We start from the raw sequence: 22,361 nt of genomic DNA, 5'->3' as shown, positions 1-22,361 counted from the left end.
TTCAACGCTAGAGCATTGATAATCCTCTGGGATAGAGAATTCCAAAGATTCACAACCATTTGAGTGAAGAAATTTTTCTTCACCTTCATCCTAAGTGATTGACCCCTTATCCTGAGACTATGTTATAGATTCTCCAGTCAAGGGAAACAATTCCTGTGTCTATTCTGACAAGTCCCTTTAGAATCTTATATGTTTCAATCACTGTCTCATTCTCGATCACCTCTCATTTGTTTAAACTCAACAGAGTATAGATCCAATTTACTCAGCCTTTCATCATTAGACAACCTTCTCGTCCCAGGCGGTGGATAATTAAACAACCAACCAGAGGCTCCTCAATGATGGGGGAGCCCAGCATGTTAGTGCAAAAAAGACTGAAGCATTTGCAACCATCCTCAGCCAGAAGTGCCACATGGATAAGATCATAAGACGTAGGAGCAGAAGTAGGCCATTCAGCTCATCGAGTCTGCTCTGCCATTCAACGAGATCATGGCTAATCTGATAATCCTCAATTCCACTTTCCTGCCTTTTCTCCATATCCCTTGATTCCTTTACTGATTAAAGATCTGTCCATCTCAGCCTTGAATATACTTAACGACCCAGTCTCAACAGCCCTTTGCGGTAACGAATTCCACAGGTTGACTACTCTTTGAGAGAGGAAATTCTTCCTCTTCTCTGTTTTAAATGGGCCCTCCTTACTCTGAGATAATGCCCTCTGGTCCTAGACTCTCCCACAAGGGGAAGCAACCTCTGAGCATGTATCCTGTTAGCTCCCTAAGAATCGTATATGTTTCAATCAGGTCGCCTCTCATTCTTCTAAATTCCAATGAGTACAGGCCCAACCTACTCAACTTCTCCTCATAAGAAAATTCCCTCCATATCCATGATCAACTTAGTGAACCTCTGGACTGCCTCCAATGCCAGTATATCTTTCCTTAGACAAGGGGACCAAAATTGTTCACAGTACTCTAGGTGTGGTCTAACTGGTGCTTTGTATAGTTTTAGCAAGACTTCCCTATTTTTATACTCCCATTCTCTTTGAAATAAAGGCCAAATGATCCTTCTTAGCCTCCTCCACAGGCCCTCAGCATCTTAGATGCCAGTTTTCAATTCAGTTCACTCCACATGATGTCAAGAAAAGGATGAATGCTCTGGACACAGCAAAGGCCATTGGCCCTCTCAGCATTCCGTCTATAGTACTGAAAATTTGTGCTGCAGAACAAGTTGCGGCCTGGCCAAGCTGTTGTAGTGCAGGTACAACACTGACATCTACCCACTAATGTGGAAATGCCCAGGTACGTCCTGTCCACAAAATGCAGGAAAGATCCAATCTGTCCAATTACCAACCCTTCAGTCTACTCAATCATCAGCAAAGTGATGGAAGATGTCATTGAAGGGGATATCAAGGGGCGCTTAGCAGTAATGTGCCCGCCGATGCTCAATTTGAGTGCTGCTGGATCGACTTGGCTCCAGACCTTATTACAGCCATTGATCAAGCATGGACCAAAGAATGAATTCCAGAAGTGAGGTGAGAGTGGCTGCCCTTGACATTAAGACAGCATTTGACTGAACGTGGCATCAAGGAGACCTAGCAAAACTGAAGCCAATGGGAATCAGGGGAACATCCTCCACTGGCTGAAGCCACAACCATCACAGAGGAAGATGGTTGTGGTTGTTCAAAGCCAATCATCTCAGCCCCAGGACATCAATTGCACAAGTTCCCCAGGGCAGTGTCCTATGCACATCCAATCTCAGCTGGTTCAATGACCTTCCCTTCATATAAGGTCAGAAGTGGGCATTTTAAAATGATAATTGCACAGTGTTCAGTACCATTCACAAGTCTTCAGATACTGAAACAGTCTGTGCCCACATGAAGTAAGACCTGGACAGCATTCAAGCATTGGCTGATAAGGAGCAAGTAACCTCCATGTCATACAAGTGCCAGGCAATTACCATCTCCAAAAAATAGAATCTAACCATCTGCCCATGATGTTGAATGGAATTACCACTGCTGAACCTCCCACCATCAATATTCTAGAGATTACCATTCACCAGAATCTTAACTGGACCATCCAAATAAATACTGTGGCTACAAAAGCAGCCAGGGAATTCTGCGGTGAGTAGCTCACCTGACTCCCCAAAGCCTGCCCATCTCTGGGGAGGGGCAGTCTAGTGAAGTGACAGAACAGTGTCGGACTTGTATCCTAGTCCAAGTGTGAATTTACATTACAAAGCATAGATACAAAGCAGTTTTAATTTTACAAGAATGCTCAACTTTACATTTAAATCAGGGGTAAAGACCTGAATTACTCCAACATGAAATGGAATGAGATTCCTTCTTGAAAAGAGTTTCACTCCAGTTTGCTGTGGTAAGGCGCTGGGCTCTGACTCCAGATACAGCCTGCAGCTGCAGTATCGGTGTGAAGCAGAATGGTTTGGTACTTTCAATGGTGTCTGTATAACTTGTTTTTAAATCTCAAATCAACAGTTCCCGTAACACAGGAAAATACAAGAATCACAACCTCATGAATAAAAATATACTGATTATGCGATGGTGTAATCATTTTTCTGTCTCCTTTTTGGTTCTTCCTCTTTTTCCCACTGCCAAATATTTGGAAAGTGTGATGTAAGTTTTCCTTTTTCCCATCTCTCTACTTTTAACTCATCAGAACCCTGACTAGCATTGTTGAAATCCTCTTCTGAAATGGAAGGAATTGAGAAAGTTGACCCAAGCAAACAATTTACTGTAGAGAAGTATTCAAACACCAGGGGACAAGAAGTTAAAAACTAGTTACCTCATATATATCCAAGCTAAATGACAGGATAAACCTAACAAACCTCCAAAAAGAGCAATCAGCTCAGATAGTGTCCTGATGATAAGCCTAAGACATGAAATAAAAGTAGTTCCATGGGATTGTAACATAAACTATTCCTTTCCAAATATTGGAAGGAGGAAAACTATTTCTAGATGAAAACTTGAAGCAGAAATATAAATAGTGAAAAGACAAAAGTCAGAATTTCCTTGGGGCCCCTGCTGCTTGGCCCTTGTAACTTCAGTGGAAGTTTGGCTGAAACCATTGTAAGCACAGAGTTGCGGCAGTGGAAGAGATTGAAACTCCAGTGAAATTCATTTCCATAACCTGTCTTTCAAAGAAGGCTCTGGGATGATCTTCCCAGTAAACTTAAATTTCTGAAACTTTATTTTGTGCATGTTCCAAGATTATGGAATCTACAATGAATTGCATTGCCCTTCTTCCATCCAGGAAAGTCATTTTGGATGAAAAGGGGAATTATCTTTTTACATTTTAAAATGTCAACCGAGAAACAGATGACAGCATAAGGTTTTTATCTATACCTTAAAAACAATTATGTTCTTTCTGGTCTTTCCTTGGTTTGATTGAGAATAAGAAGGTAGATTTGTCCAGGTACAAAGAGAAATAGTTAACATTCAAATAGGAATGAAGCTGCTAACAAAGCGAAAATGCCTTGAGGTGGTTGGTCAGTCAAAACAGGTTTGTCTGAAGCATGAGATTGATGAACTCTTCCATGTCCACTGTACCATCACCATTAGTGTCCACTTATTTGATCATTTCCCGCAAATCTTGGTGTGAGAAGTGGACACCTGCAGATTTGCAAGCGTCTTTGAGGTTGTCAAAGGTTATCTTTCCATCACCATCTGCAAATAATCACATTTACACACTTAAATAACGAGCTGATTTTTTTTGACTTGTTCTTTTCTCACTTTTGCAATCTTGTTTACAGGGGAGGACATGGTATTTATTGTAGCAGATAATTTGTAGCTCTGGATCTACTCAGAAACTGCCAGCAGGACCCTTTAGGCAAAAATTGAGGTGTTTTGGCAGCAAACCACCACCACAAACATCAAAGTTCGAGATTACTTGGATGTAACACTGCACCAAATCACTGGACCTAATCATTAATATGTACCCAAAGCTGCAGGAAGCATTTCTATTCTCTTTTCCTCGATAAGGTAAGATGCATTGGACAGAATTGGAATTGGCCGTGATCTCATTGCCTGGGCAGGAGCTTGGATGAGGGATTTGAAAAAGACGTCTCCATGTGAAATGCTCACTAACAGTCAGCAACTTTAGAAATTAGAGGAGAAGAGAAACTGCAAAATGCTGACCTGAATTAGTTAATCAAAAAAGGAGTCTTTGACTAGGTATCTATTGATTGTTAACTTTGTTAGATTGAATTACCTTTAGGTAGTTGACAGCAGTTTCTTTTTCTTTTCGTAAAGTCATTCCTAAAACTACTAAGTTGCTGGGTGCCACCTTGAGGACAACATGAGAACGGGTAGTACAAGATTATCAAAAATAAAGAGCTGGCAGAACAGAACAAACTTCAATTGAACCACACGTTCATATAGCCCTCATCACATAAAACAAAATCTCACAACATGTACTGTAGGGAGGTACATTATCAAAGCAGTTATGTTACTGGATCCAGATGTCGGGGTTAATGATCCAGCAACATGAATGGCAACTGTGAAATTCAAAATCAATTAATTAAATAAATCTTGGGAAAATCACTAGAGTCAGTAATGGTGATCTTAAAACTACTGGATGGCTGTAAAACCCCAAATGATCCATAACAAAAGAAAGGCTTTCATTTATGTAGCGTATTTCTCAAAGCGCTTTACAGCCAATGAAGTTATTTGCTATTTGAAATTATTATTATCCTTGGTCAGATCACAGGCCATGGTGGGCAATCTGGTTAATGATCAATAACATTTTGTTTAAAGTAGATGAAATTTGAGAGTCAAAATGTTTACCAAGTGAATAAAGCCACAAGATTCCATGGGTTTGGAACAAATAAAAATAAACTTTACAAGGTCAGAAAGATAAAACAATTTACAATATCTATCTTATACTTTAACATTCAGGGTAAGTATGAGGTACACATACCTTATTAACAGGCGAACTGTAATCGGATACTTCACACTACACAATAAATGACAGATGCAACCAAAACAGATGCCATGGATTTCTCAACAACCCACCCAGACTTTTGTCACATTGTGAGCCAACCAATCTCAATGAAACTTCGTCTTTCTCATGAGAGTTTCCAATCGCCACATTTGAAGATATATCTTGGAATTCTCTTCAAAATTCACTCCCACCCAGGTGGCTTCACCAATGACCCAACTTGCGGGGTTTCAATCTCGCTTTCCAAGGGTCCGTTCTCCTGGATCTCCGAGTACACTCAAGCTTCACCTTCAAACACAATTTCAGGTCTTCGGTTGTGCCAAACACCACTGCTTGAAAGGGGTACCTTTGCCCCAGTGGCCTGCAGCATGGAGTCACCAACCTTCTGTTGCCTTCTCGGATATTCAGGGCTCCTCTTGTGCCCACTTTGCTTAAAGTCTGCTCCCTGCAGCTCTTTATTGAATTCAGAGCCCATTACTCTGCTTCTTTCTTTAACTTTAGTTAAGGGGCCAACTTCTGTCCTCTGGCTTTTATCCCTTGACTGGGACTGCCTTTTGGGACACCCCGTCCCTCTCCTGTGTCCTGCCTTCTGGGATACCTACAAGATCATGGCGCTCCGTTCCAGGTCACCTGAATTACCCTTTTGGTCCATTCTGTTTCTTTTCTCCTGCACAGCTGCGCAGGGCGAGTCCCTGGCCTGAAGAACACAAAACCGCACATGTGCAGGAGGCCCAAGGTTTGTCGGGAACCAGAGTTCCCAATCTCCGAACGAAAGAAGGTAAGTATAGGTTTTCTAACAAAATGTAGGAAACAGGGCATTTGCAGCCAGCAAAGATCCTACAAACAGCAATGTGATAATGATGAGATAATCTGTTTTTGGGTTGTTGATTGAGGGATATATATTGATATCTTCTTTGCTCTTCTTTAAATTTTGCCATTAGATCTTTTACATTCACTCAAGCAGGCAAATGGAACCTCATTTTAATGTCTCATTCGAAAGACAGATGATCTTGAGGGATGGAAATCAGCCACCCTCTCATTCTGTAATACGGTGTCTTGTTGTACCCTTAAATATGTTGGTCGAGTGAATATTTTGCCTCGATTTTGAAAGTTGGAGTAATATTACTTACCACAGTCAAATAGACTGAATCCCTGTTTAATCTCCTCGTAGGTGTCTCTGGAATCTCCCTGGCGTTCCACTACAATCTGAAGGAAGTCAGAGAAATTTACTTTCCTGTAGAAAACACAAAATTAAGAAGTGGAGAGGTTTTCCAATAATCATACCCTCAATTTTGCCACAAGAATTCACCAAAAAATGAAACAAAACAAAAAAAAATTGCGATTAATGTAAGACTAAGGCAACTGAAGACAAGGGAAATGGAAGCTGTGGGTTTCCCTGGTCTATACTTAAACAGCCAAAATGATGTCGGGCACTATAGTTGGCCCCAGTACCTCTGGATTATGAAGGGGAGAAGTTAGCTACATTTCCACTCCTGGATGCTATGCAATGGCATAAGGAAGATGCATTCAAACTTGGCCAAACAGGTTGATTGCCAACCTGTAAGTCCTTCCAACATACCTATAGCAGGCATTATGAGTGGGAGAGACTCATGGTCAGCCATGCTCCGGTTCACAACCCCAGATAAAATGGGGAAGATTAGCAGCAGGAAGGGTATCCAGCTGTAAAACCACCAGCCAAATCCCAAAAAATTATGGTTAATATCTAGGTAATCAACCAGCTTTATGGTGACCCAATGTAACATAAGGAAAACCGAAAAAACGAAAGGAAGAAGTGGTATGCAATGACATCTGCTGGAACATGCACATGCAATAGACATCTTAGAAAAACAATGATTATCCCTACAGCCAAGTAACCTATGAATTCTCACTGTCTGAGATTCCCAGGTGAAGATCAGAATTGTGGACAAAGATATGGTGCCCATTCCCCCAGCAGAGGTTAAAACTTTCGGGAACAAAGTAAAAAGGAAAAGAAAGCAAGTGAGTTCAACCTGGCTGGATTGAAGGGATTGTGTAATATGAAGAATGCTGACAAACAATGTTTATTGTGAGCTACAAATGTAATATGTCGGGATAGAAGTACTCTCACACCCTCAATTTTGCCACAAGAATTCACCAAAAAATGAAACCAAAAAAAAAACTGATTGTCACTGAAATATGGCCATTATTAACTACACTTACTCTTCTTTCGACTCCCACAAATTCCTCAGCGTTTTTCTCAGTTCCTGATGGCTGACACTAAATCCTAGGGTCCGCAGAGCTGCATAAACCTCAGTTGTACTAAGATACCTGAGTAAAAGAGGTAATTAATATAGATAAAGCATTTTCTTATGTTAAATAAATTAAATCCCATGAGTTTCTGACTGTACTTGGCCGCAGGGTAAGTTTTCAATGTGCACTGCTTGATTAGAACTGATCTAAAGTTGTTCTACATTAGCAACAATAGCAACCTGCATTTATATAGCACCTTTATCATAGTAAAATATCCATAGGTGCTTCATAGGAGCTTTATCGAACAACATTTGACACTAAGCCACATAAAAAGATGTTGGAGTAGCTGACCAAAACTTGGTCAAGGAGGTAGGGTTTGAGGAGCATCTCAAAGGCAAAAAAAGGGGTGGAGAGGCGGACAGGTTTAAGGAGTGAATTCCAAAGCTTTGGGCCCAGAAAGCTGAAGGCATGGCCACCAATGATGGTGCGGTAAGAATTGGATCATTGGAGGAGCACAGATATCTCAGAGGGTTTTACTGTTGGAAGAAGTCAGAGAGATTGGGAGGGATAATTTGAGAAGGGATTTGAGAATCTCAACTCAAAGTTAATGTATGTCAGTGAGCACAAGGGTGATGAGTGAATAAAACTTATTGTGAGTTAGAATACAAACATGAAGACTCCATTATTTGCAGAAATGCAGAGGGGTGAGAGGTCAGTAGTGCTATTAAATGAACACTTGGGATACAGTTTATCTACTTAAGAATACAATTCCTGCTAGTTACCCTGGTGTTATTGTCCCCTTGAACCTTGGCCTCAACATGAATCCTGGGGTGTGGTGACTGAGAGAATCAATTCCAGATTCATTTTGTTCAATTTTCTAACTGAAAGAGTTTTTCCACCTGTTGCTTCATGAATTTTATCCCCTTTTTCATCCCCCTGGCTTGACACTATCGCAGCCCACAGTCTGGGTAACAGCCTGGACTGGGTTCTCATGTAGATTAACAGGACAGGGGTGAAGTTAAGGGTTTGCTCAGTGGCAGAGCATTCCCCTCTGATTCCGCCTCTCCCCCGCTCCAAGACCATCCCCTCCACTGCACCTCCATGTTCAATGTAGCTGAAACCAGGAAGTGATCATGACCAAGACTTCGGTCCATTCACTCACTTTTACTAAGCATTTGCAAGCGTGGCTATGTTAACTCAAGCTTTTGTTTCTTGTAACACACAAAAAAATACTCTGATGTATTTGCTCTGTTCTAAATATTGCATATCCAGTTAATTCTGACACAAAAACCCTGTGTTATGGTAAAAACAAAACAACAGGACCAAGAGATATGTCTGGGTTGTTCTCCCCTCACAGATGCTGACCAGCCTGCTGCATATTTTCAGCATTTGCTGTTCTTGTATCAGACTTGCAGTGCTTTGTTTCTCTGTGAGTCCTGTGGTATATTAACAGTTTCCTTTCACACTCACCCTGTGTTACTTGTGTCCATGGTGTCAAACACGAGCCTGAGGTCCCTGATGTCCTGGGTTGTCAGTTCCTGGTGGATTTTATCAGACAGCTTTCCCCTAACCATTTCCTGCTGTTCAGCTTTCCAGTCCTGCAGGAAAGCCAATATCTGTAGAAGGAACATTGACGAGATCACAGGTCTCCAAATTTCCCCAGTGATCCAACAGCTAAAGGCACCAACAACAACTTGCATTTATATAGCGCCTTTAACATAGTAAAATGTCCCAAGGCCCTTAACAGTGGTACGATCAGAAAAGAAAATGACACCAAACCAACAAAACAGGTGACCAAAAGCTTGGTCAAAGATGTAGGTTTTAAAGAACGACTTAAAGCAGAAGAGATGGGTCAAGGCTCAGATTTTTGTGGAGTCGGAACGACTCGGGAGCTATTTAAAAATGGCAGACAGGACCTGATTTCGGAGTTCCTGCCCCCATTCCCGGCATCCTCAATTTTCACTGGTGCAGGATAAGGGTGTGGATAAGCGAGCCCACATCCTGCGCTCCCAACTTGGCCAGCTCTATTGCAGGTGTAGGCATTTCTTGGCCACCCAACAATTTTCGTGGAGCCAGGCCAGCTTCTCCATAACTCATGGTTCATGACCCCTCAGAGATGTCGTGAACCATAATCTGAATTCACAAACTTTTTCAAAGGTAAGTTCAAAAGGTCCCCATGTCCTCCATGCCTCCTCCATGCCAACTCATGTGCCACTCCCCATGACCCCTCATACTTTTATGCCAACTCATGCCCCTTCCATGCACATTCACCTATTACGCACTATATAGATAACCAATGAGCCATATACTAAGAATGGCAAGTTGGAATTGTTGGGAGAAAAAAACACTGATTCACATATCTTAATTTAAAAAAACCCCTGCTGTTCCTACAACTCTATAAAAGTGTCAATCAGTCAGATCATTAAAGTACCAATAACAGGCGCTTCAAGTACTTCATCCCTCTTCACCTTGTCCAAATAAACATTGAAACATTGACAAAAGAGATCACAGAAAGAACCATATTATGATCCACTTAATAAATCAAGCAAAGCCAGCAATTCACTTCATTGTCAAAACAGAACTGCCCCTCTCAGCTAATGATTTTACTGTTCTGGGCTCACAGCCAAGCCTCATATGCATGCTTGGCATGGAGGGTGCACAGGGCCATGGGGTGATTGGGATTGAGTTGGCATGGAAGATATCAGAGTCATGGTAGGTGGGTGGGGAGTGATGGGTGTGAGGGGTGAGGGCTAGAGAGCCTAAAATATTCTAACACAACTGAAGGAAAGTCCCAGAGAACTGACACAGGCTTTCTAACCAGCCTACCTAGGCATTCGCCACCCTCGTGGCCTCCGATGCTTTGCTTCTGGGGTTGGTGGGCCCGATTCCATCCCACACCCATCCCCTCCAGAGCAGAAATTTTGTAATGGGGCAGTTTTTACAGAATTGGGTCCAGCGAGTTGGGAAATTTGCCAACTCGAGCCATCTGTCTTGTTAGCCAAAACCTGATCCAAAAGAGTCAGTTTAAGGATGAAATTCCAGAGATTAGGACCTGCACGGCTGGAGGTAAAGCAGCAAATAATAGGGTGAAGAAAGCCAAGGATGCACAGGAGATCAGAATTGGAGGAATGCAGAGTTCTTTAAGGTGGGAGGAGGTTACAGAGATAGAAAGGGGCAAGGTCGCATCCACACAGATGCATGCACACATCCAGGGGTGTAGTGCCAAATTTTGAGGTGCCGGAGCTCTAAGAAAATATATTGGCTGTATCATTTTAAAATCTACTATTATGTTGTTTTCCTATGTGTTAATCATTTGAGTCCCCAAACATCAGTAAAACTATGCTTTTGAAGTGAAAAATATCAGTGCAAGTAGGCTTTTTATTTAGAACCATATGGAATCATTAGTCTTAGCATAGCTAGAATTTCATTATGCAACAGTTCAATTATTTATTTCAAGCCTATTGAAAACATGTATTACAGAAAACTTTACTTACTTCTGACTGGGGAATGGCATATAGAGGGACCACTGCTTTTCTTGATTTATTTTAATAACATAGACTTGAGTGTACAGGGCACAATTTCAAAATTTGAAGGTGATGCAAGACTTGGAAGTATTGTGAACTGTGAGGAGGATAGTGATAGACTTCAAGAGGGTATAGACAGGCTGTGGAATGTACACCAAAGCCTTTGACAAGGTCCCAAATGGGAGACTTATAAAGAAGGCAAATGCACATGGGATACAGGGTAATTTGATACAGTGGATTCAAAATTGGCTTAGTTGTAGGAGGCAGAGGGTAATGACAGAAGGACGCTTTAGTGACTGGAAGCCAGTGTCCAGTGGCGTACCACAGGGATCTGTGCTCGGTCCCCTATTATTTGTCATTTATATAAATGACATAGATGACTATGTGGGGGGTAGGATTAGTAAGTTTGCGGATGACACAAAGATTGGCCAGGTGGTTAACAGTGAGGTTGAGAGTTTTGGGCTTCAGGAAGGTATAAAACAAAAATAGAAATACCTTGAAAAACTCAGCAGGTCTGGCAGCATCTGCGGAGAGGAACACAGTTAACATTTCGAGTCCGTAATACTCTTCAACAGAACTAAGTAAAAATAGAAAAGAGGTGAAATATAAACTGGTTTAAGGTGGGGTGGCGGCGGGGGGACGGTGGGGGGAGACAAGTAGAGCTGGATAGAGGGCCAGTGATAGGTGGAGATAGCCAAAAGATGTCATAGACAAAAGGACAAAGAGGTGTTGAAGGCGGTGATATTATCTAAGGAATGTGCTAATTAAGGGTAGAAAGCAGGACAAGCAAGGTACAGATAGCCCTAGTGGGGGTGGGGTGGGGTGAAGGGAAGGGATCGAAATAGGCTAAAAGGTAGAGATAAAACAATGGATGGAAATACATTTAAAAATAATGGAAATAGGTGGGAAAAGAAAAATCTATATAAGTTATTGGAAAAAAAAGGGGGTCAGAAAGAGGGTGGGGATGGAGGAGAGAATTCATTATCTAAAATTGTTGAACTCAATATTCAGTCTGGAAGGCTGTAAAGTGCCTAGTCGGAAGCTGAGGTCTGTTCCTCCAGTTTGTTTTGAACTTCACTGGAACAATGCAGCAGGCCAAGGATAGACATGTGGGCATGAGAGCAGGGTGGAGTGTTGAAATGGCAAGCAACAGGGAGGTCTGGGTCATGCTTGCAGACAGACTGAAGGTGTTCTGCAAAGCAGTCAAAGCAGTTGCATGGGATGGTGCCGTGGGAGGGAGTTGAGGTGTAGAGGAGTGGACCAGGATCGGAACAGATGCAATGGAGGCGAAGGAACTGAGAGAATGGGATGGAGTCCTTACAGGAAGCGGGGTGTGAGGAGCTGTAGTCGAGGTAGCTATGGGAGTCGGTAAGCTTGTAATGAATATTGGTGGACAGTCTATCACCAGAAATTGAGACAGAGAGGTCAAGGAAGGGAAGGGAAATGTCAGAGATGGACCATGTGAAAATGATGGAGGGGTGGAAATTGGAAGCAAAATTAATACATTTTTCCAGATGCAGACGAGAGCATGAAACAGCACTGAAGCAGTCATCGATGTACCGGAGAAAGACTTGTGGGAGTGACTAGGACTGGAACAAGGAATGTTCCACATACCCTTTAAAGAGACTGGCATAACTGAGGTCCACGCAGGTACCCATAGCCACACCTTTTATTTGGAGGAGGTGAGAGGAGTTTAAGGAGAAATTGTTCAGTGAGAGAACAAGTTCAGCCAGATGGAGGAGGGTAGTGGTGGATGGGGATTGTTTGGGCCTCTGTTCAAGGAAGAAGCGGAGAGCCCTCAGACCATCCTGGTGGGGGATGGAGGTGCAGAGGGATTGGACATCCATGGTGAAGCCTCGATCCCTTCCCTTCACCCCACCCCACCCCCACTAGGTCTATCTGTACCTTGTTTGTCCTGCTCTCTACCCTTAATTAGCACATTCCTTAGATAATATCACCACCTTCAACACCCCATTGTCCTTTTGTCTATGACATCTTTTGGCTATCTCCACTTATCACTGGCCCTCTATCCAGCTCTACTTGTCCCACCCACCCCCCCTTAAACCAGCTTATATTTCACCTCTTTTCTATTTTTACTTAGTTCTGTTGAAGAGTCATACGGACTTGAAATGTTAACTGTGTTCCTCTCCGCAGATGCTGCCAGACCTGCTGAGTTTTTCCAGGTATTTCTATTTTTGTTTTGGATTTCCAGCATCCGCAGTTTTTTTGCTTTTATCTACAGGAAGATATAGATGAGATGGTCAAATGGGCAGATAAGTGGCAGATGGAATTTAACCCTGAAAAGTGTGAGGTGATACACTTTGGAAGGAGTAATTTGACAAGGAAGTATTCAATGAACAGCATGGCACTAGGAAGTTCTGAGGAACAAAGGGACCTTGGCGTGTGTGTCCATAGATCTCTGAAGGCGGAGAGGCATGTTAGTGTGGTGGTGAAAAAGGCACATGGGACACTTGCCTTTATCAATCGAGGCATAGATTACAAAAGTAGGGAGGTCATGTTGGAGTTGTATAGAACCTTGGTGAGGCCACAGCTGGAGTACTGTGTGCAGTTCTGGTCGCCACATTATAGCAAGGATGTGATTGCATTGGAGGGGGCGCAGAGAAGATTCACCAGGATGTTGCCTGGGATGAAACATTTAAGTTATGAAGAGAGGTTGTATAGACTTGGGTTGTTTTCAATGGAGTAGAGAAGACTGAGGGGTGATCTGATCGAGGTGTACAAGATTATGAGGGGCATGGACAGGGTGGATAGGGAACAGCTGTTCCTCTTAATTGAAGGGTCAGTCACAAGGGGGCATAAGTTCAAGGTGAGGGGCAGGAGGTTTAGGGGGGATGTGAGGAAAATTTTTTTTACCCAGAAGGTGGTGACGGTCTGGAATGCACTGCCTGGGAGGGTGGTGGAGGCGGGTTGCTTCACATCCTTTAAAAAGTGCCTGGATGAGCACTTGGCACGTCATAACATTCAAGGCTATGGGACAAGTGCTGGTAAATGGGATTAGGTAGGTAGGTCAGGTGTTTCTCATGTGTCAGTGCAGACTCGATGGGCCAAAGGGCCCCTTCTGCACTGTGATTCTCTGTAATTTTGGGCAGATGAAATTTAATGTAGAGAAGTGTGAGACAGATTCAATTGCAGTGTTCAGAAGGGAACTTGATAATTATCTGAAGAGAAAAGATTTTGCAGGGCTGCAAGGAAAAGGTGGAGGAGTGGGACTAGTTGAGTTGCTGTTGCAGAGAACTGGCACAGAGACATTGTGCTGAATTGCCTTCTTTTGTGCTGCAACCATTTTATGATTCTAGTATAGATACATTCAAGGAACTTGATAAATACATGAGGAAGAAAGAAGCTGAAGGTTACCCTGATAGTGTGATCAAGAAGGGTGGGAGGAGGCTTGTGTGGAACATAAGCACCAACATAGATGAGATGGGCCACATGGCCTGTTTCTGTGCTGTAAATTCCATGTAAAGTTGCCAGCAGGGAATACAAGCACAATTCTGCGCTCCACATCCTCAGGCCATCACGGCCAAGGAATTAATGTTCTGTAGGCAAACACAGCAGGGTGTTTAGGGATATTTATGCTGCTTTAGATCTTGGGAACGTTGAGCTTCAAAAACTCTGAAATGCCTGTTTATGACAAAGCTGTGTGCAGGAAGTTGTAAGGTCTGTATTTTTTTACTGTAAGGGAGCTATACAGGAGGGTTACTATTGTTGCTGCTGCTGTAAATTGGCTCAGCGACATTCAGCAGCAGCAGTGTGAGGCCTGGGACCTTGGGCCCAGCTTTCCCTCTTAACTTCCCCAGGCTCTGGATTCACAGGCACGCTGCAAGCTTTGGACATTTCAGTCAACTTTTACCATCCGGCCTGAACTCAAACTACAGGAACTCAATGCTTTTGGAATATGAGGAAGAAATTGAATTTTCAATATATTCAGTATTTAAGCAAAACTTTTGAAAGAAAAATGTTCACAAGAAGTTCATTGCTAACATATTTATTAGCATGTAGAAAAGTATACAGAAACTACATGCATGTATTGAAAGAACCTAAATACGCCCAGCGGGTATGCGTAGAAGATATTTTTTAACTCTACATGTGTTAATCTACCTGTACACAGGAAGTGACAGGCCATTCATTCTGTGCTCAGAAATACCTCTCCAATGTCCTATGCCTGACACAAGTGTACATGCAGGACAGAAAAACTTACAGCTGTAACCATTGCAATTAATAGGTTAAATTCTCACTCCAAGGCTCGCCTGTAAAGCCTGCTTCCAACATCAAGTAAGAAAAGAAATCGTACTATGTATCTTACATGAATGCCAAGAGTTAATTGTGCTAACCCCTAAATATCTTAATAGTACCAAAAAGGGAGTGCCAAACTGATGTTTTAAAACAAAACTAAATCAGCAGACATTCATCAGCCCACCCAACCCCCTGCAACATTTGATAAACAAGAGTTCAGGACAATTCCACCTTGTCCTCTGCTTGCCTGAGTTCTGCTCAAAATGTAAAGTGTTGCACTGAAATCTCTCAAATAACTCAAAGCATGATGCAGCTTGATGGACAAATTATCGCTATTTTGAACAGCAAGCTCCTCCAGTGATTAATATCATGCACACACACACATTCACACTCATTCAAACACTGAGAGAGAGAGAGAGAGAGACACACACACACACACGCACAGATATTTACCTTTAAAACCAATCAGGACATGCTTCAAATTAGCACAACCAACTTTCAATATGTTCTGATGAAGAGTCATACGGACTCGAAACGTTAACTGTCTTCCTCTCCGCAGATGCTGTCAGACTTGCTGAGTTTTTCCAGGTATTTTTTTTTGTTTTCAACTTTCAATATTAATCCTTTTATAATTTTCTTTCTTTACACCTTCCCCTGAGGATCAGGTTTACATCTGGACAATAGTCACTCGGTGGGGTGCCCGTGGTGGTGCAGGTTGAACGGTAGGGGGGAGATTGGTATCTATAGATCCATAACCCAGTTAGGAAGCAACTTCAGATTTCCAGCATCCGCAGTATTTTGCTTTTATCTTAAGGAAGTAACTTCGTTAGGAGAGGAAGGGAGGGCAATTATTTAGTCAGGAAAATAAAATAATCCAATAGCTTTAAGGGAAAATGTTGAGGAATTGAAAGATGATAAACATATAAAGGCTTATATAAAAGCAAAAAACTGCAGATGCTGGAAATCCAAAACAAAAGCAAAAATACCTGGAAAAACTCAGCAGGTTTTCAGCCACACAATTGCAAGTGATGCATTTTAAGTCTCCAAGCAACATACACAATAGAGAAGATGGAAAGAGCACTTGGAAAATAGAAACTTCCATGACAAACTTCATTGAGCAGCCCTGATAATTTTTTGATCAACTCTTGACAACAAATCTTGATTTAACATAACGACTATAAAGTGCAGCCTTACCTTCTCCCTCAGCATAGAGGGTGGGGGTACAAAATCAGCTTTAAGAGGGTCCGGAGGATTCTTGTTACTCTCTGAAGTTTTTTGAGGTTCTGTTTTGGTGACCTTTTTCTTCTTTTTCTTTACAAAACTTTTCTTCTTTGGAGGCATTACCTGGTTCTATACCAATGTCACAAGAGGCCTACTGCAGCTTGGAGGAAAAGGTTTAAAACTTGGTTCCTCTTAGCAACCCAAGTCAACAAGTCTTTGTCTGTTGCTGTAGATTTGGAAGTGTATCACCAGAGGGTGCTGTTTGAACTGAAACCAGTTCTCAGTCGAAGTGATTCCTTGTAAATCAATTTACTTGACAAAACCCAAACAGGAGTCTCTCTGTCAATTAAATTAAATTGATGTTCGTAGCTTTCTTACATGTAGTCAATACTAGTTTCATTAATTTTGGATCATTAAAAGATTTGTACCTTATAGATAAACAAACCCCACAGACTGCCATGGCTTGGAGGTTGAAGCTAACTGGTTAAAGTTGCCACTTGCCTTTAAGGTGCTCAGATTTTCGTCCGCGGATCGGATGCTCAGAGTCGGGAGATTTCCCGGCTCAGCGAACCCGACCTTTAGAAACGTCCGTCTGCAGCTCGGATTTTTGGTCGAGGGCGGGCTGAAATCGGAGTCAAGGCCGGTGACCCTGGAATGAATACGGATGCAGATGTGAGCTGGGCACAAGGCTTCCCTCTGTGCTCCGGCACTGCGTTTAAACAAATAAAAATAACAATACAACAAAAAACATCTCTCCAGCCCTCACCCCCCACACACTCGCTATGCACCATCCATGCCAATCCATGGCCCCTCAAATACGCAACGCCAACTTAGTACCAACTCATGTCACCCTAACACACCACCCTTCGCCCTTAAGCCCTCCATACCAACTCACCTAGTAACCTTGGACACTTCCTGGAAAGTTTGGACACTTTCTGAACAGCTGGATAGTGCCTTAACAATTGACAGTTCCTTGACAACTGAACAGCTCCAATGAGTTTGTGCATAAAAAGTATATACTCATTTTTAATTCTAACAATACCTAAGGGTGCATTATCTCTCCCCAAAGGTGCCTTACATAGAAACATAGGACTTAGAAGCAGGAACAGGCCTTTCAGCCCCTTGAGACTGCTCCACCATTCAATAAAATCAAAGCTAAGCTGGTTGTGGTCTCAGCTCCACTTTCCTATCTGTGCCCCATGACTCTTGACTCCCTTGTCTGTCAAAAATCTGTCTAACTCTTCCTTGAATAAATTCAATGACCCAGCCTCCACTACTTTCTGGAAAGAGAATTCCACACTCTAAAGACCCTCTGACAGAAAAAAATTCTCCTCATCTCTGTCTTAAAAGGAGACTTCTTATTCTTAAACTATACCCCTGAGTTCTAGTCTGCCCCACAAGAGGAAACATCCACCTGATATCCAGCCTACCAAGCCCCCTCAGGGTCTAATATGTTTCATTAAGATCGCCTCTCATTCTTTGAAACTCCAGTGGGTGTAGGCCTAACCTGCTCAACCTTCCCTCATACGATAAGCCCCTCATCCCAGGAATGAGCCGAGTGAACCTTCTCTGAACTGCTTCTAGAACAACTATATATTTTTTTAAAATAAGTAGACCAAAACTGTGCATACATTCCAGGTGTGGTCTCACCAAGGCCCTGTATAGTTGTAGTAAAACTTCCCTACTTTTATATTCCATTCCCCTTGCCATAAATACCAACATTCTATTTGCCTTCCTAATCATTTGCCTTATACTAACTTTATGCAATTCATGTACCAGGATGCCCAGATACCTCTGTATCAGAGGGCTCTACAATCTCTCTCCATTTAAATAGTATACTGCTTTTCTATTCTTCCTGTTAAAATGGACACGTTCACATTTACCCACATTATACCCTACTAATTTTTTGCCCACTTACTTAATCTGTCTATATCTTTTCGCAGATTCTTTACCTCCTCTTGACAACTTACTTTCCTACCTATCTTGGTGTCATCAGCAAATTTTGCTACAATATATTCAGTCTCTTAATCCAAGTCATTGATGTAGATTGTAAATAGTTAATAATCCAACACAGATCCCTGTGATATTCCACCAGTTACAGCTTGTCAATCTGAAAAAGACCCATTTATCCCTACTCTCAGCTTCCTGTTAGTTAACCAATCCTTTATCCATGCTAATACGTTATCCCTTACACCATGTGCTCTTACCTTGTGTAGTAACCTATGATGTGGTACTTTATCAAATGCCTTTACTTCATCAAAAAACTCTAATAGATTAAACACAATTTCTCTTTCACAAAGGTGCCCCGGACCCTAGTCAAAGGAGTACCTTACCTCTCCAAAGAGACACCCTGGTTATCCAAGGAATCCACCAAGTTCAGACCTCCTTTTACCTGGTCTGCTCTGCACATCCTGGGATTCATGCAGCTAGGGTTCATAAATTGGAAATTATTAGAGGCGGCCGGTGATTTAAGCGGCCAGCTGCCTCCGTGACTTGCTGACATGCTTCCAGCAACAGAGAGAGAAGGAGAGAGAGACTACCTGCAAGCTGCAGGGGTGCTTAGCTGATCTTCTTCTGCTGTCACTCTCACAGTACATCAGTGCACACAGATCAGGTCTGCAGCTAGCTTTTTAACCCATTTTCTTGTGTATCCCTGGAAGGGAAAAAACATGCCTGTTGCCCAGAGTCCATTTTCTTTCAATTCAGACCATTTCCGCATTCTGAGATATAGCTCAACAGGAGATGGTTTTGGATGTCTGCTGGGATCTGGCAATCAGTCTCTATTGTCTCCACAACCATAGGAGATTAAAGTTCAGTCTTTTGCATTCCATCTCTTCCTTTCTAGTGTCTCTCTCTCTCTGAAGTAGGCCTTGGCACCTTTTTAGATGTGACATTCCAAGTTCTCTTGGGACTAGTCGATCAAATATAATCCATGTAGGAATTTTCCAGAAAGTGGTCACTTTACATTCTCAGCCATCTTTTGCTCAGTGTCTTTACTTGTATGTCTTTTTTAAAAAAATCACACCTTCCTTAAAAAGTTCAATATGCCTGTAAATATCCGCTGTTGTGACAGTGAACCCTTGCTTGACTCCTGTCCTGTCCCTGCAAAGATTCTGGGTTCGGGGGTGAGACTTAAAAATTTCTGCCATTTCCAGGATTTTCACCATGATGGAGAGCCTCTCCGTCATCCCAAAAATCTGGGCCTGCGGTTTGAGTGAGGTTCGCAGAAAGTTAAAAAAATATATAACCATACAGGGCAGGAAAACATAGATTTTAAAGTCCAATTTTTTCACTTCTTTGATTCGTAACATGGAAGTTAAAGCCTTCAATGACTTTTTTATCAGCAGCAAAGCAAAGTTCAGAATTTGAAAATTAAAAGCATCAACATTGTGGAAATTTCAGGGGTGTGGTTCAGAACCAAAAGGAGCAAATCAGATCACAAACCCTGAACGATGGAGAAACAGATGTGAAAAGTAACCAATCACAACACTGCTTTTTGAGAGAATGCATTTTACACTCAATTTAACATGACTCTGACAAATATCTCTCAGCAGTTTGCACGAAATGAATCACTTTGAAAAGCAGTAACTTGTGTTATGTGATGCAGGAGCCTCTAAACACATGGAAGAATCCCACAAACGTCAATGAGCTAAATGGTCAGTTACTGTTTTCGTGTTGGGGCAGGAAGCAGGAGTCAGGACTGTTTCCAGGTCATGATTTCCACCCCCCCACCCCCACCAGGGAAATAGTCACTCAATGTGACAGGTTCTCTGCCCAATTAAGGGCAGTGGGCCAGCTCTCAAAGATGGAGGGCCAAACAGATTCCTTCCAGGTCGAGAGGAGCAGCCTGCAGTACAGGATAAGGTGCTTCAACATGGAGGTGCCCTCTCACCAACTTTTTAAAAGATTAAATAAAAAAGATATAGCTGCCAGGCCGCCACAGTGGGTGGAAGGATTAGGTGGGAAATCCCTTGACAGGATTTGGTTGCACCCACCGGCCAGATGGACTTGTGTCACATCCTCGCTCTGCATCTTGCACTGCACCTTGCGCCGCCTCATATCAGGCACTTTGGTGGGTTTGGTCGCTCTGCCACAGATGGTTGAACACACTGGGGAAGGCACATCACACTCGCTTGAGGAGCTGCCGGAGACAGAAAGTCCAAGGCCTCTGACAATCGGTGGAGTGTTGGAGTCTAGGACAATGCTGAGCCCCAGGCAGATGATGAGCCACTGGATACACATGGCGATCTGGAGGAGATTCCAGAGGGTTTGTGTGCCATGGTCCGTGTAATGGAAGAGTGCAATCGAAGTATGAGCACTGCAATGGCCCTCAGCTCTGAATACACAGCATCCTCCATTGAGAGATTGGCAACCCTCATGGAAAGGCAGCTCCAGGAGCTCAATCAAGGGTTTCTGGAGTTGGGTTCAGACCAGGAAGCCTACACACTGGCAGTGACCGCAGCAGGGCACTGTCAATGTGAGAGATGGATGAGACACTTTGTGACTCTGCTGGCTGCTCGTCCACTGATGGTGAGCAGGGAAATCGAAGCAAACCTCATGTTGGCAGATGACCTGTAGCTCCATGCATCTGGGGGCTCCTCTCAGGGTGCTCCTGATGATAACAGCAGCTCCTCTGTTCCTCTGCCAGTGACCATTACATCTGAGGAAACCACGACGATTGAGGAGTGTCCAGCCATTGTGCAGGACTCTCCTGCTCAGTGGACCCACACAGGCGCTGGCAACTAGAGGACGGCCGCCAAAGTCATCTAGGCCAAAGGGGCATCAGAGTCAGCAGCCTGCTTCCAAAGCAGCTGCCAGCCACGGGGGAGCACCAAGACGTAGCACTCGTAAGCGGATCATTAAATCAAGAGAATCACAGAAGGGCTAACACGGATGTAATCTTTATCATTGTCACTTGTCTCATGTTGTATCTTGCAGGGTATTGCAGTTACACATGACTGCATTAAAATGTAACCTCATGTCAAATCCCCCTATTGTGCTTTCTGTGATAGTAAGATTGGAGGCCTTCAGCTCAGAGCAAGACATTGATTAGGCAGGAGAGTTTATTTCAGAAGAAGGCGCAAGAGAAAGAGCGTGCTAGGAGGGCTTCATGAGCTCCAAGCAATGAAGTGACTAGTTCTTTGCAATGATTTGGAGTCTTGACTTTGGAGGCCTACTGGAAGCTCCTTTCAATCAAAGCCTCCTGGGTCTCCCTGGCTCCCAAAAGCTGCCTCATTGCTGGGTCTTCATCATGACTCTGTGACTGAACAGATTCTTCCTCAGAGTCAATGCTGGAATCTTCCTCAGCAGATTGTGGAAGCATATCGCATTCGTCACCCTCCATCTGATCTCCCCGTGAAAGAGCCAGATTGTGAAGGGCACAGCACACAACCACAATGAGTGACATACGTTCTGGAGGATATTGGAGAGATTCTCTAGAGCAGTCCAGACATCAAAACCATATTTTCAGGAGCCTATCGTCCTCTCAATTATGGTGCTCATGAAGGCATGGCTCCTGTTACTCATCTCCTCTGCGGGTGTTTTTGGATGTCTGAGAGGTGTCATTAGCCACCTTTTCACAGGATATCCTTTGTCCCCCAGCAGCCAGCCATACAAGCGTGCAGGGGCAGTGAATAGCCTTGGAACTTGGGAGTGATGAAGAATATATGAATCATGGGAACTCCCAGGATATCTGGCACAAATAGGATCTGCTGTTGGTGCCTTGCGGGGCACATGGGGGCAATCAATAGCTCCTTCAATCCTTGGGGAAATCCGCAATAGCTGCAAATCCTCTGGAATGTTCTGCCTGGCTGTCCTCTGTCTGTCTTGTAATGTATAAAAGGTGTTGACCCTTCTGAACAGCGCATCTGTCACAAGCTTTATGCAGCTGTGTATTGTGAATTGTGACCCTCCACACAGATCACCAACAGAACCCTGGAAGGAACCCGATGCATTTAAATTGAGGGCAACAGTTACTTTTAGTGCCACTGACATTGGGTGCCCACCTACACAGTTGGAAGCTATCTCAGGGCCTATCATCTCACAGATTGAGGTTACTGTCTCCCTTGAGAGGTGGATCTTTCTTCGGCACTGCATCTCGATCATCTCAAGGTAGCTGGATCTAACACTGTAGAGTCTTCTGGCAGGGTATTGGCGTCTTCTCCTGCCCCTTCTCCCTTGCAAGGCA

The 22,361-nt window shown here is 43.1% G+C and overlaps 1 protein-coding gene across 1 annotated transcript; it reads right to left on the bottom strand.

Moving 5' to 3' along the window:
* Positions 1–3,245: 3,245 nt before the first annotated feature.
* LOC121288429 (calcium-binding protein 4-like) lies at positions 3,246–21,497 on the bottom strand. Its single transcript, XM_041206962.1, is given in 7 exon segments — positions 3,246–3,673; positions 6,077–6,180; positions 7,146–7,253; positions 8,646–8,791; positions 16,148–16,303; positions 16,676–16,883; positions 21,352–21,497. Coding segments are annotated over 7 exon segments (1,041 nt in total). The 3' UTR covers positions 3,246–3,500.
* Positions 21,498–22,361: the final 864 nt, after the last annotated feature.

The sequence above is a fragment of the Carcharodon carcharias genome, chromosome 15, assembly GCF_017639515.1.
Source record: "Carcharodon carcharias isolate sCarCar2 chromosome 15, sCarCar2.pri, whole genome shotgun sequence".
NCBI classification, from domain to species: Eukaryota; Metazoa; Chordata; class Chondrichthyes; order Lamniformes; family Lamnidae; genus Carcharodon; species Carcharodon carcharias.
This window is presented reverse-complemented; position numbering and strand designations above follow the sequence as displayed.